The 15,567-nt window shown below is 44.0% G+C and overlaps 1 protein-coding gene and 1 long non-coding RNA gene across 2 annotated transcripts in view; one reads left to right on the forward strand and one right to left on the reverse strand.

Annotated features, from left to right (window-relative positions):
* Nucleotides 1-6,704, forward strand: part of LOC110288252 (amyotrophic lateral sclerosis 2 chromosomal region candidate gene 12 protein homolog) — a gene marked incomplete at its 5' end in the record, with an annotated part of 12,328 nt that extends 5,624 nt beyond the window's left edge. Inside the window, 4 exons of the mRNA XM_021154647.1 lie at nt 3,312-3,374; nt 5,455-5,544; nt 5,673-5,782; nt 6,365-6,704. Of these exons, the coding sequence (XP_021010306.1) occupies nt 3,312-3,374; nt 5,455-5,544; nt 5,673-5,782; nt 6,365-6,494 (393 nt within the window). The remainder of the gene's footprint in view (nt 1-3,311; nt 3,375-5,454; nt 5,545-5,672; nt 5,783-6,364) is intronic.
* Nucleotides 6,705-9,823: 3,119 nt separating this feature from the next.
* Nucleotides 9,824-12,362, reverse strand: LOC115030302. The gene is made up of 3 exons (XR_003835889.1): nt 12,282-12,362; nt 11,954-12,104; nt 9,824-10,216 (listed from the first exon to the last, which is right to left on the reverse strand). It is a non-coding gene; the product is annotated as an uncharacterized LOC115030302 (long non-coding RNA).
* Nucleotides 12,363-15,567: the final 3,205 nt, after the last annotated feature.

Consider the following 15,567-nt stretch of genomic DNA (forward strand, 5'->3'; position numbering starts at 1 on the left):
CCCCCCCCCCCCCCCACACACACACTCTCTGAGCTCTGCCCACCAAGGCAAAGGTCGCTTTGTCCTTCAGAGCCGCAGGAGATGATGACTTGTTTATTCGTCTTTCTGACAGACCCATGGCTTCTTTGGGAGGGACCATAAGGAGGGGCTTCTGTGGAACAGAGTTGTGACAGGGTAAAGAAACTCCATTTTGTGCTTGGTATCCATCTTGGTACCCACAGGCATTTGTGTGAGATTCCAGTTCCTGGGGGTGACTCAGTGGCCCCCCACCCAGAAATGTGCAGCTGTGCCTCTAACTGCTCATCAGCATCAGTAACCTGTTCATGCAGACATTCAAGGATCACCGACTCTTAGCACAGTAGAACCACNCTTGGCTTGCTTATGCAGACACTAGGTCGCCTTCTGGTTTTCACATTTAAAAATCCTTCCCTCTGTCCTCTTTGCGTTGCAATTTCAAGTTTGGTTCAGAGAGTGTTGTCCTGCCATCAGGATCAATACATTTAACCAATTATAATCTAGATGGAGTCTGTGGTCTGTTTACGGGGCCTCAGACTCCTTAACAACAGGCTAGCTGGGGACCAGGGTTCCACCATGGATACCTGGGACCCTTCCATGGGTTTTCTGTGTCAGTCTCTGAGGCTAGGTTTAGTTTTTGCATTTTCCAGCCATACCATAAGTCCACCACTTTGGCTTTAGTCCTCAACTTGGTTTGCACTGTTCATCTTCTTCTCCTTTCTGCTCCCTGACCTCAGCTGACTTTCTCACACTTGATATTTCCCTCCTGCCCTTCCATGCAGACACTATTCCCCAGTCTCTGCTGATTTTTCTATTAGTGAAATTTATTTTTTATATTTATTAATAGTAAGCCTGGTATGGTATGGTGGTGCACACCTTTAATCCCAGCACTGGAGAGGCAGCGGCAGGCGGATTCCTCTGAGTTTGAGGCCAGCCTCGTCTACAGAGTGAGTTCTAACATAGCCAGGGCTATGGAGAGAGACTTTGTCTCAAAACCTACAAATAGATATATCCTTTCCTGATCACTCTTTCTGCTGGCCTGTTCTTTATGCTCCTATTCAGTAATGATCTCTTACATGTCTCCTTACTTCCAGCCCTATCACAGGTGATGAGATTCTGCTCAGAACTTTCTCTTGGCAGCAGTCCTGTTCCTTTTCTCAACAACCCTCCCTTCCTGATGCATCAGGGTGCTTTGTGGAAACCCCCTGCATCTGTCCTGATCATTTTCTGACTCATCGTGTCCGCTGGAACTGTAAGCGGTGTTCTCTTCTGACTCCCTGTCTGGACCCAGACTGAATCACCTGCATCTTTGCCCCATCCCACCCCCACCCCACTCCATTCTACCCCACACCGCTGCTTCTTCATCCTTCTCAATCCTTCCACCATCATCTCCAACCAACAGAAAGCTCTGGTGACCACAAGGAGATTATGGGAGCATGGTGGGATTCCTGCATCTCAGAGATGGACTAGTGAGTGCTCAGATACCACCCCCATCTCCAACTTCAGACCCTTCCCAACCTGGGAAGGACATGAGGAGAACCAGGATAGAGCAGGGCCCACATCTGCTCAGAACCAGTTGAGGGGGAGGAGAAACAAATGGACACACTCCACTGCCACTTCTGGCCCACGTAGGTCAAACTAGCCAAAAAGCCGTGTTGCTCAATGTTCAGGTTTTAAAACTTAACGCGGACATAGAATGCCTAACGTCTAATGTATTGTTTTCCCATAAAAATAACTGATAAAATTTATTTATTTGTTTTTCACATTCATACATTCTTTTTCTAAAAGTGGCTTGAGGCAGATCTTCCTCTGTAGCCCAGGGTGGAACCAGCTGATGTGCAACCCAGGATGAGCCTGCCCTTCTGGCCTTGGCCTGCTGGCACTGACCTTCCAAGCCCGAGCCCATACCCACTGTGTTCCTTCTCACTGCTCAGCAGGATCGCTTAGTAGAAAGGTCACACAATGTGCTTCTTGGTTTCCTGGTCTGCAATTTTTGGATTATTTTCATTTGTTGGATTTTAAACAAAGCTTCTATGAATATTTTTGTATAAATGACTCATAGATATATTCTCTTCCTTCTCTTGGAGTGCATTACTGAAGCTCCAGGGTGCACAGAGGAAATCTATGGTTTCCACAGTAGAAATGTTTTACTCTGAGATCTGAAATATGTGAATTCTGACTGCACTGAATTCTGCACACTTAGGCCACCCAGTCATTAACTATGGCCATTGTAGTGGGGATGAATATGAAGTGACAGTCACTTTTTTTTAAGTCTCTCTGATGACTAAACACGGCCAGTTTTTCTAAAGTGTTGGGGGAGGACGGCATTGATAGATTCCTATCTTCTTTTGTTCCTGTTCATCTCTTCTATTATTTAAAAGATATGGATAATACAAATATTTTGTATATATGTTGCAATAAGAACTTCTACTGGGAGGGGTTGCTTTCTCATTTTGCAAACATTATTTTTCAATGTACAGAAATTTCTAATTTTGATGAAAGGCAGATTATCAATCTTTTCTTTTTAGAAGTAAAACCTCTTTCTGCCTTCCCCATATCACTACTGTCTATCATAAAGCCGTGGGTATTCTCTTTTTAGAAACTTGTTGATTTTAGCATTTCTGAGTCTACGGTCCATATTGAATAATTTTTTGTGTGTAGAGTGAAGTAGAGGTCATAGGAAATTTTTCTATCTACATGAATAGACAATTATTCCATTATCCTTTCTGAAAAAAGGAAATGTCCTCCCTCCCTGAGTCGTCTTGATGTCCTCTGAGTGAAGGGCAAGATTCTCATCCCATTCTACTTAATCGTTTCTCTACACTCAAGGAGGCACTGCACAGCCTTGATGCCATGTAAAGCCAGTTAGTACAGGCAGACAGCCTGACTGGGCTACTGGTCCTTGCTTTGATTTTCCTCTTGTTAATTTATTTGTTAGCTTTGGTTTTGTTTCCCAGGATGGTCTATACGTTTTCCATTGCTTTATACTTCTATGTAAGTCCTAGAGCTCATCACACCCATCAGTTGATAATGCTGCAGTTCAGTAAATGTTAAATTCCCAAGTCCTCCGGTGGCTTCTTTGTTTGTTTGTTTGGTTTTCTGGTTTTTTCAAGACAGGGTTTCTCTGTATAGCCCTGGCTGTCCTGGAACTCACTTTGTAGACCAGGCTGCCCTCGAACTCAGAAATCCGCCTATCTCTGCCTCGCAAGTGCTGGGATTAAAGGTGTGCGCCACCACTGCCCGGCTCTCCGGTGGCTTCTTAATTCTCTAACCTTTCCAAATACAATTGTTTTCAGGAGCTCCTAAGACAACATGATGAAGACATCCTGAAAATACAGGAGCTGAGAAAATCCAAAGAGGTAAGCGTTCCCATTCAGCTCTATGAAAGTAGTGTCTTCCAAGCCCTACACACTTGGGGAAATGAAATGAATTTTACCCAAATAAGTACAGTTACTGGAGCACCCAAACCTAAGTGTTGAACTCTGTAAGTCAAAATGAATCTCAAACTCCATGTCAAGCAAATGCAGCCTTTCTCAGAGCCAGCTGTGAACAAGGAGAAAGCAAAGGCTGCATGGTCATCAGTGTTGAATGACAGCTATGTCTAGTGACGCTTAAAACACAGGACTTTGAATTACAGAACATCATTGTCTTAGTTGGCATTTTACTGCTGTGAAGAGACACCATGACCAAAGCAATTCTTATAAAGGACATCATTTAATTGGGGCTGGCTTACAGGTTCAGAGGTCTAGTCCATTATCATGGTGGGAGCATGGCAGCATCCAGGCCCACATTGTGCTGAAGGAGTTGATAGTTTTACATCTTAATCCCCNGGAGGCTGTGTATCTCAGTTGTCACATGACCTCAAAGCCTGCCCTGACAGTGGCACACTTCCTTCCACAAGGTCACACCTCCTAATAGAGCCATTGCCTATGGCCAAGCATTCAAACACGTGAATCTACAGGGCCATACTATTCAAACTACAACAAATCAGTAACAGCAATTTGATCAAAAAGAAGCCTCAAGGTTCAACAAATTGGCTTGAGTCCATGGAAGCAGCAAGAAACCTCTGGAACATCTCCAGAAGTTCTTTGGTGTGTTTCTCTCTATGAAGTTCCAGCAGTGAAGTCACACCAGTGAAGAAGGCAAGGTGAACCAATGATGCATTGTTGTGCACAAAGACCATTGCCAGCAAAGCCCAAATGAAGATTCGCCTAGAGGGGCAAGGCGAACTAATACCACACAGGATCATCCACTGTCTGATGGGTTATATTTATACCCCTTCCAAATACCACATGTTCTCTCAATTGTCCAGTCTAGCAAAACATCACAGGCCCTTTTACCAGGCAGCTTCCAGAAAAACATCATGTGTGTACCTCAGCAAAACATCCTCTCATGAGCCAGTTTTCAAAAACCAGAAATTTCCAGTGCAGTCATCCATCTTGAAAGTTCCCATATAATCTCCACGTTACTCTTCATGTTCCCCTGCTAGCTGCTTGCACTACATGACATGTTAGTTACCGAGCAGTCAGTATCAGCACACAGTGGTTAACTGAGGTCCCTAGTTTACATCAGGGATCACTGTTATGGTATACATGCTATGGGTTTTGGTTAATATATCATGTCAGGTATCCATCATTACTGGGTAAAACAAGACAGTTTCTTGCACTAAAAATACTCTTTCCCAACATCCTCCCTTCCATTCTCCCAGCCACTGAACCCACAAACCTATTTACAGTCTCTAGTGTTTCGTCTTTTTCAGAATATCACAGAGTTGGAGTCAATAGGAAGAGGTATTGTAATAAAGAATATGCAGAATGGGGTTGGAGAGATGCCCTAGCAGCTCACAGCATTTGCTTATCTTCCAGAGGAACAGAGCTTAGGACCTAGCATCCAAATCAGGTGACTCACAGCTGCCTATTGACTCCAGTTCCAGAACATCTGATGCGTTCTTCTGGCTTCTACAGACACCTACACTCACATGTGTACCTGCATGTGTGAACACACACACACTAAAAATTAAATATAAAAATTTTTAAGGAGAATACAAAGTTTGGAAGAAGTAGAGGGTAGATACAGTTAGGGGAAAGTGGGAGGTAAATATGATCTAATGCATTATATTCTCAAAAGGTCATAAAAATATTATATCTTAAAAACAAATCTTAAAAAAAAAGACCATGCAGTGGCTGAGTGGCTGATGACCACGTTGCCTGATGAAGGCTGCTTTGGCCGCAGTGGCAGTGAACCTGAAGAGCAGGACACAGGAGGGAGAGAAAGAGAAGGTAGAAATGGCAGTAAGTGGTACAAGAAAACGTGCCTGAAGTTGGCATGGTGTATTGTGTTCCAAATGCCCTGGAGAAGGGAGTATTCCTGGGTTCTCTCTTGTCTTGGGGACATTTATTACATCAGCACAATGTCTTGAGGCTGCTTCCTCTTGTGCAGATCTTGGAGGCTGAGTTGCGGGCACAAGCTACTGTTCTGGAGACCCTGAACACAAACCTTTTCCAATGCCAGAAAGAACTCGAGAGACAGGCAAGTCCTGGTTATACTGAGAACCGGGCTGGGGAGGAACCTGGAGAACTGCCCAGGAGCAGTTGTTCTACCCAGGAGCTATGTCCCAAGGGCTCTGGGGAAGACAGCTATTCAAATTTATCTTTTAGAAAACTATTGCAGCAAATCTAGAGAAATTGTTCCAGACAAAGCTTGCTGAAGCTGAAGAAAAGCATAAGTACAACATAAAGACCCCGACAGAAGAAAATAACTGCCTCGGGTATGGAGTCTTCCCTCAGGGGGCCTTGGCTGGGTTGCTTTTGAGAGTAGGAGGGTGTTCAAGTGACCAACTTCAGGCACGTTTTCTTGTACCATCCTGATCTCTGGGAGGAGGTAAATTTCTGGACCTGGACACACACTGTGGAGGTAGACTTTTCATCTGGGGTGATCTGTGTATCTGGCCTTTTCTCCTGTGTGTCTGTTTTTGTGTAAAACACAGGTAAATTGTCAGTGGGTTCTGGGCTGCTTTGTCCCACGACTGAGGATTGTTTTTCAGAGTTCAGTGGGTTCCAGCGCTCTGATTCTGGCTTCTGTTGAGACAAGTTGCCAGTCACCATCACCATTCCCTGAAGGGCCTTCCTAAACCACTAACTAGAAGATAAGTTACCCATCGCATCAATTTCCATTGGAAATATGATCTCCCAAACACCACGTTTCACCAAATGTAAGCCAATTACTGTGATGAGAGAGGATGCTTCCTCAAGCAGGAAGAAAGCTGAATTCTCCTACCTACCTGCCAGCAAATACCCCCACCACCTCTACCCGAGGTTTCGTGATATAGTGACCATCATTCCTTTTACAGGCAGAAGATGTTAACCACAACCACAAATGAGGAAACTTCAGAAGTTTCTGAGAAGTCATCATCTGCCAGTCCCAACGTGTATGAGTCTGACATTCCTGAACAGAACAGCAACAAAAAGCAAGCATCGTAGGTAACAAACTGCTCCTGGGGCTGAGCGACACTGCCCTGGGAAGCAGCTACAGACTCTTCTGGAGAGACGCACAGGAAGGTTGAGCTCTTGAGTTGTTCTGTACTTTTGTCATTTTTCACAACTTGTTTTCTTCCAGTGGATAGAAATATTTGAATGCTTATCCTAATTATATCGTGGCTCTCCATTGAGAACTAGTGTCCTCTGTACTGGAGTCGGACTTCTGTGGGCTGTGCGCTATACTCGTTTCTTCTTTTCACATGAGACTAATTTGAAGGGCCTTCTTTTTGGGTGATCCTTGTATTTTGGGGTGTGACTTTTGTCCCCCGAGGGTAAACAGCAAGCAAGACAATTCATTGATTTAATTCTAAAATCTTTATTCCCTCCCAGTGACTTGGGAAGAGTAACTGAATATTTACACTGTCTCTGACCATCAGGAGAACTCAAATGCCCACAGGGCAGGCAACATATCCATGGAATTGGAGTGGGCACAGAGTAACCAGTCACAGAGGCAGGATGCTAGAGGGGGTTGGTAAACTCAGAGCCACACCCTTTTCTGACCATGGCACTTCTTAGACTCATTGGACTGCCTGCCACTTGGGTGCATGGGGTCATTATGATTAAAAAAAAATTCTGGTTTTTAGTGGAAGTGGTTTTAAGTGTTGGCTAGGAATGATAAATGTTCCCCATGTGTGAACATGCCAATTGTAAAACAAAAAAAAACAAAAAAACAAAAACAAAGTAAAAACAAACAAAAGGATCCCCTAGAAACAGTAAGGTAAATCTATTTTCTTAAAACATAACAAAACAAAACAAAACAGCTTTTGTCTCACTGACAGTTTACTTAGGAGGGAACAGGGGAATATAAAAGTTTATAGGTACAGATTCAATAAAGTATATATATACTAAAGAGCAACGCGTAGAACAACTCAGTTTCTTTTAAAAAGCTATATGAAAACATAACAATAGCACTATACATTAACATGTAATTTGAAAAACAAACAAAATTCAAGATAGAGATCTTGCTGGATCCTGATTCAAACAGACTGTAAGAAAGCAAGAAGACCGGGAGATTTTTGAATACCAACACTGACTGGTATTTAATGTTTAAAAATGCTTTGGCTATCTAAAACGTACCTCATCCTTAGAGACACTTGGGTCTCTAAACTATTCATATGTAAGAATATTCCACCTCAATGGACCCAAGCCGGTGCCCCCGAGCGAGGGAGCAAGGCAGGCAGGTGAGGATACAGTCAGGGAGGACAGAGCACAGCACAGCTGTTGATGTTGGAGACTGTAAGCACGTGGCTTCACCATGCTGCCATTGCGTTTAGTTTTTGTATATTTATGAAAAATTTCACAATAAAATACTTTTTTTAGAAAATAAGTTTTGTTTTAATGTTATTATCCTACAAGACATAAATAAAACTGTCTTTTATAAACACTTCTAGAAAATAAACAAAAACAGAATTTCCTGATGGACCATTAACTAGAAGTACATTAAGTAAAAACCTGTAAGTTACCTAAAAACTAACAAAAATAATTTTTACTCCTTTTTTTAAGGAAAAAACAAAACAGGGTCAAATGTAGCTCAGGCTGGCCTCAAACTGGTCATATAGCTGAGGATATACCCTACACTCCAGATCCTCCTGCCTCTACATCCCAAGTGCTCAGTGTGGTCCACCACACCTGGCCCCATTTTCCTTAAATTTATCTACATCTACTTATCCAGTCATACGTTGCGTGTATGGAGAGAGTGTGCTTTGGAGGTCAGAGGATAACTTATGGGAGCCAATTCTTTCCTTTTATCATTTTGGTCCCAGGGATCAAACCTTGTTACCAGTCTGTGCAGCAAGCACCCTTACCCGATGAGCCACCTCACCAGCCCCCCATTTATTGAAGATATAACAGCAATGTTAACATTAGCGAGTTTAACTTTTGCTCATGTGTAGGCATGTAAGGAGAGCCTACATGCATGCTCACATGTACATAAGTACATGTGTGATCACACACATGCTTTGGCAGGCACATGCATGCAGTCTTCCTCAATCAATCTACACCATAATCAGGGAGGCAGGGGCTCTCGATTGAACCTATAACTGTCCTCTGATACCACTGGCCTGGCTACACAGCTTGCACCAGGAATCTTGTCCCCATCTTCCCAGTGTAGCAATTATAGGAGGGACAACATGCCCTTTGCCCATCAACATTTACATTGGTTCCGAGGAGCTGAACTCGGGCCCTTAAGTTTGCTTGGCAAGTTCTTTAAACACTGAGTCACCTCCTCATCCTGGTCAAGGCTAATCCTTAACTGCACTTAGCCTCAGAAGTGTTTTTATAGTTAATTCCCACCAACTCTCACCACAAACAAAGGGACTGTTTTCTTTCCATTATCCCCCATGCTCCCCAATAGCTCTCACTATGAAGGACTTCATGAAATACCCAGAGACTAATGAAAAACTAACCTGGAAGAATTACATACTGCACAGAAAAAAGTTTAATATTTTTTATTACTTCTGAGAATTTCATGCAGTGAATGCTGATGATATTCACCCCTTTCTCACCCCAGGTCCCTGCTCCCATCATTCACCCCCTCTGTTAACTTGTCCCAGGTCCATGCTCTGGTCATTCACCCCTTCTGTTAACTTGCCCCAGGTCCCTGCTCCCATCTTTCACCCCCTCTGTTAACTTGTCCCAGGTCCCTGCTCCCATCATTCACCCCCTCTGTTAACTTGCCCCAGGTCCCTGCTCCCATCATTCACCCCTTCTGTTAACTTGTCCCAGGTCCATGTTCTGTTATTTACCTCCTCTGTTAACTTGTCCCAGGTCCATGCTCTGGTCATTCACCCCTCTGTTAACTTGCCCCAGGTCCCTGCTCCCATCATTCACCCCCTCTGTTAACTTGCCCCAGGTCTCTGCTCCCATCATTCACCCCCTCTGTTAACTTGCCCCAGGTCCCTGCTCCCATCATTCACCCCCTCTGTTAACTTGCCCCAGGTCCCTGCTCCCATCATTCACCCCCTCTGTTAACCAGGTTCATGTTCCAGTCTTGCTTTCTTACTCATGCATCTTCAAGTTTTCTTTTTTTTTTCAAGACAAGCTTTCTCTGTGTAGCCCTGGCTATCTCAGAACTTGCTATGTAGAGCAGGTTGGCTCTGAGCTCAGAGATCCTCCTGCCTCTGCCTCCAGAGTGCTGGGATTAAAGGTGAACCCATGGAATCCAGTTTGTGTTGCCCAGCTATTCTTGGGAGAGGGACCTGACTTGGAGTGTGATTGGCCCACCAAAGGTTGCTCCATTTTAAAAAAGCAAAACAAAACATACATCTAAGTGATAGTATACAGACTGGGTAGGTTATATTTAAAAACGTGTGTGTGTGTGTGTGTGTGTATGTGTGTGTGTGTGTACAACAATTAATGAGAAAAGAGGTCATGTATTTGAAATTGGTACATTACATAGAAAGATTTGAAGGGAGGAAAAGGGGAAATGATGTAAGTGTAACCTAAAAAGCAAAAGAAATCCTAAAAAATAAATTAGACTCATCCACACAAAAGTGCACAGATAAGCCATGTGAACTGTGGAGAGCACACATCAGTAGGGAGGGAAGAAGAGCTTCTTCCGTAGTGTGAAGGAGGGCTGTGGCATCTGCTTTCCCTTGTTCCTCCTGTCGTCTTTATTGCTCACATCATAGTTCACGCCAGTCAGGATGCTGAGAATGTTGTCTCCTCTGAAAAAGAAAGCAGCACAAAGCATATGGGGCAAGGCAATGTCCACCATCTCAATGGCGGTTGCACCGTCTCACTGGCAATGTACACCACCTTACTGGCTTTGCTCACCATCTCACTGGCTGTGCCACCTTCTCACTGCTGTGCCCACTGTCATACTGGTTGTGCCCAGCATCTCACTGGTTGTGCCACCCACTGTCTCACTGGCTTTGCCACCCACCATCTCACTGGCTGTGCCACCCACTGTCTCACTTGCTGTGCCCACCCTCCCTCTGGCTGTGTCCACCACCTCACTGGCTGTGCCTGAGGTAGGTTCTCTAGTTCTGTCTCTCAGAGAGAGCATCGGACATTTGCAGTTGAAAGTCACTGAATGAAGACCTCTCGCCGCTGTCCTGGCGACTCAGTTTCCTCAGCGCACACAGAGTTACCTTTTGTGTACTTGGAATCGCTGCTGGTTACAAGAAACCAGAGTTCCTATCAGATTTGCTTTCCTCTCTGTTAACCTATGTTCCTCCATGTTTCCCATGTCGCCATTTGGACCTCACAAATGCCTCCCCCTCTCCCCCCAGTACCCTCTGTCTAAATCAGCATTGCTCCTACAGGATCATCCACAGATTTCTACCAAATGTAGGCAAGTAAAGGCTAAGCATTTCCCGTAGCTACCTCCCCACCTCTGACACCAGCCGTCTGAGCTGTGGTGCACCCTCTTCGTCAATCTGCATAGCTGACATGGATCCTGTAGGACTCAGGGTCTGTGCTACGAAACGAAAGCACTGCGATAGTGTTCCTGTCTACGCTCCACATGCCATGGGAAATTCTCACTCTTCAGACACCAGACAATAAGACCGAGATGTAAAAGGAGCCCCTAGAAGGGCTCCTCGTTGTTCAGCTATCAGCCGGGTGTAAGTGGGGGGGAACCTGAAGTATGGAGTCCTAATTTAACTGGAGATGAACCATATGCCATAGGGCTGTCATCCCACATTTGTGACTTTTTAGCAGGTCAAATTAGTAGAGACATAAAGGTCTCCTGCTCTTCAGTATAGTCACAGTTTGCAAAGAAGATTCAAGGCTAGATAGCAATTAGAGGATTTCTTTCTTAATTTAAAAAAATTATATTTACTTATGCACACAGGCACATGACATGGTTCACATGTGGTAGTCATAGGACAATTTTAAGGAGTTGGTCTTCTCCACCGTATAGGTCCCTGGGTATTTAACTCATGTTATAAGACTTGGAACCAAGTGCCTTTACCCAGTGAGCCATCTTGCCAGCTCTAAAACATGACTTCTGACAAAGCTGGTAATGGACAGTTCAACCCCAGGAAATGAGTAATTCTCTAGATGTTTTGTGCTTGACTAATTTGGCCAGCAAAGTTAATCTTAAGTTTTCAAACAGGAACACTGGAATGCTCCCCCTTGGGGTTTATGGGTGCTCCCTCCAGTCCTCAATGCAGCCTCTACAGCTCCGGGTGCCTTAGGGTCATTAAGGGTTACTTCCCTGAAGATCCCATCGCCTGAACACACNAGGCCGCCTTGGACTGGGGGTTGCTGCCACCTGCGGTCGCCCTGAGCCCTGGCTCATACCCAGCCAGCAAAGCCAGTAGAGGAGCTGCAGTCCTCCGCGCCCTCCCGGGCTCCGCCCGCNATCCCCTGTGCGCCNGCGCCNGGCCGGGATTTAGGGTCCCGGGCTCGCGCANTGTCGCGAGTAGCGCGCGGGTTACACCGCGCAGGTCACGTACCTGTCCGCCCCTAAGTGGCCGCTTGAGAGGCTCAGGTCTCAGAGACTTCGCTGCATACCTTAGGGTCCCCAAAATGGAGACGCCCAGAAACCGAAAGCAGACTTGGCAGCAGGCACGGCTTCTCTGAGCCCTGGCTCGCACCCTGGGCCAGCTTTAGAAAAGACAAAGGTTCTCTGAGCAGTAAGCATGGAGGCCGAAATGCGTTCTCTCCAGACCCTTAACCTTTACTTGACTTTATAAAGACAAAAAAAAAAAAAAAAAAAAAGTTTTTGGCTAGATATGTATCCCACTTTTAAATACAGAAAAACACAAATAAAATAGCAAATACCTTTATTTCTACCAGTCTGAACATGTGGGCTTCCTTTCTTATCCGGTGGAGTCGCCCCAATGGGAGGAGACAAAGTGTCAACACATTTTCCCTGTTACTCTCTTGCATGGGCCTGTCCTGGAGAGTGGTTAATATACATAGCAACACTCCCCTGGAGAAAACTGACTTTCCCTTACCCAGCAGCTATCAGTTGCACCTAGCTTCTCGGTCAGGGGCAGGACGCTGTCCACTTCCTTGTCTCAGTGCTGGGATTTTGTCTGGTGTTAGCCTGTACGAGTCTTGTGTGTTTTAGCAAAGCCTCCGTGGATTCATGTGTGCATTAACATTAGTTTGGTTGTGTCAAGAAGAATTTCCTTGGGGTTATCCACTCTCTATCTCTTCCAGGCTTCCCACCTTCTCTTGTGCATAGATCCCCAAGCCTTGAGTGGAGGGTGTGATAAACACATTCCATCTAGATCTGAGTGCTCCAAAGTCTCTTCCTCACTCACTGTCTAGTTGTGGGTCTCTGGTAATTCTCATCTACTACAAGAACTTCTCTGACCAAGGGTGAGTGAGGCACTGAACTATGGTTATGGGAATCCATCATTAGAGGTCTGCTTGTTACTTTGTTCTTTTAGTAGAATAATAGGAGGCGATTTTCTCTCTAGTTTCAGGTTCTTGGCCAATTTAACTGTCATAGATGAGATGCATCTCCTGGAGTGGGCCTTAAATCTGATTTTTAAAAAGTGGTCGGTTCCTTCCATAACATTGATGTCACTATTGCACAGGGTATACCTTGCAGGCAAGTCACAGATGTATGTCACAGGATATTAAGGTCAAAATTATTTAGGATCTTGAGTTTTGGATCATTCTTAAATCTAAATACCACTCAAAAAATTACCATTTGATTTACTTTTTAACAAGGCAAGCATGATTGGGACAAGGAGATGTCTCCTCCGGTAAATGTGCTTGCTGCCAAACCAGACCACCCCAGCCCCATCCTCGAAGGTCTTGTGGTGGAAGAGGACAAGAAGCAAAGGAGAGAATCAGCTCTACAAGTTGTCCTCTGATAACCACGTGTGTGTCAGGGCATGTGTGCCCACACACATAAACATAATAAAATTAAAACTAAGCCTTTAACCTTTAAGCCCCGATCTAAATTACACTTTAAAACGTGTTACTTAAGGGCTGGAGCAGGTGGTACAACTAGGAAATATTTTTCCCTGCTCCCAAAGGCTGATGACTTGTAAAAGTAAAAAGAAAAAACAAAACAAAAAAAAAAAAAAAAAAAACACACACACACACACACACACAGGTGGCCTCCACGTGTGTGCGATGCTGTAAACATGTCAATGCATATATGGAACACACAAAATAATAAAGGAAAAGAGTAAACCATGTAACTCAGCTACAGAATATATATCCCATAAAATAATAGGACACAGCTGTCCCTGGCAGAGTCTGTAACCATACTCGGGTTTGTCTTACTCTTTCCCCGAGCGTTTCTCTACTAACCTCTATTCTTACAACTCATGGTAAAAATGTCGTTTAACCTCAGCCTCTCAAGTAGCTAGGATTCTAGGCCTGTGTTCACCAGACCCAGCTCAAACTTTTCATTCATTCATTCACTAGTATATGATGTTATTTTTTCTTGTGTATCAAGTTTTATTTCTCATTCTTACAGAGTTCTTATAAATAATACTTGGATAACTAAAATTTAACAGTATATATGTCCTTTTATATAGGAGAGCATGCTGAGAAGACAAAAATGTTGTATCAAGAACTTTTAGGGGGCTGGAGAGATGGCTCAGTGGTTAAGAGCACTGACTGATCTTCCAGGGGTCCTGATTTCAATTCCCAACAACCACATGGTGGCTCACAACCGTCTGTAATGGGATCCAATGCCCTCTTCTGGTGTGTCTGAAGACAGCAACACTGTACTCACATACATAAAATAAGTAAATAGATCTTTTTTTTTAAAGGGGGGGGGTCTTTTAGAAGGGCACGATGGCACACACCTTTAATCCCAGCACTTTGGAGGCAGTGGTAAGCAGATCTCTGAGTTCAAAGCCAGCTTGGACTACAAGAGCAAATTCCAAGACAGCCAGGGCTACACAGGGAAAACATGTCTTGAAAACATAAACAAAAAGTAACTTTTAAATAATGTTGTAAAGAGTTTCCCACAAAATATCTAGTGACATACTGTCCCCAGGTTCATTTTATGAACCCCATCAAGATTTTACCACCTCATAGATAATCTGAGAGTCAAGCATACCAGCCTGTTATAAATACACTTCTATTTCTACCATAGGATCACAGACTTAGAAAGCTCTATACAACTGTAGCCATGTCCCCTTATTCTTAATGAAGAAACAAAGTTAGTTGTCTACTGTTAGGATATTATTGTATTTTCCATTGCTGTATGTCTCCCCATCCTCCAACACCATTTTTTTTGTTTTTGTTTTTGTTTTTGTTTTTTTGAGACAGTCTCTCACTATGTAGTCCTAGTTGGCCCAAAACTTACAGTGGTCCTCCTGCCTCTGCCTCTCCAAGTGCTGGGATTAGTGATGCGCATCATGTATTACCATATCTGGCTCTCTCTCTCTCTGCATATATATATATATATATATATATATATATATATATATATATATACATATATATATGTGTGTATGTATATATATGTGTGTGTGTATACCTCTATCTGTGTGTATACACACATACACACACACACATATATGTTTTATATTTTGCTGTAAATGTATGTCTGTATGCATGAACATATGGACCTGGATTCCCATGGAGACCATATAACTTCTCATGAGACTAGAGTTACACTGTTTATAAAATATCTTGGTATAAGGTTGACTGAATTTCTTTATGTGAGTCCACTTGCCCCTGGAAGTGCTGGGTTAAAGCTACATGATGGCATTAATTAAGAGAACGTGTCTCTGCGTGTGCACAGATGCATGTGGGCTCCCCTGAAAGCCATGTCCAATCCCATGGAACTAGAGTTACTGATGTTTGTGAAACATCTGATGTGGTGTGGGTGCTGGGAACCAGACTCAGGTCCTCTGGAAGAGCAGCAAGCAACCGTGGCTTCAGAACCATCTTTCCAGTACCGCCAAGCCTTATATTTTTTAAGATATTGAAAAACCTTTTCATGCCGGGCATGGTGGCGCACGCCTTTAATCCCAGCACTTGGGAGGCAAGACAGGCAGATTTCTGAGTTCAAGGCCAGCCTGGTCTACAGAGTGAGTTCCAGGACAGCCAGAGCTATACAGAGAAACCCTGTCTCAAAAAAAAA

Source organism: Mus caroli, unplaced genomic scaffold (genome assembly GCF_900094665.2).
Source record: "Mus caroli unplaced genomic scaffold, CAROLI_EIJ_v1.1 scaffold_15347_1, whole genome shotgun sequence".
Lineage (NCBI taxonomy): Eukaryota > Metazoa > Chordata > Mammalia > Rodentia > Muridae > Mus > Mus caroli.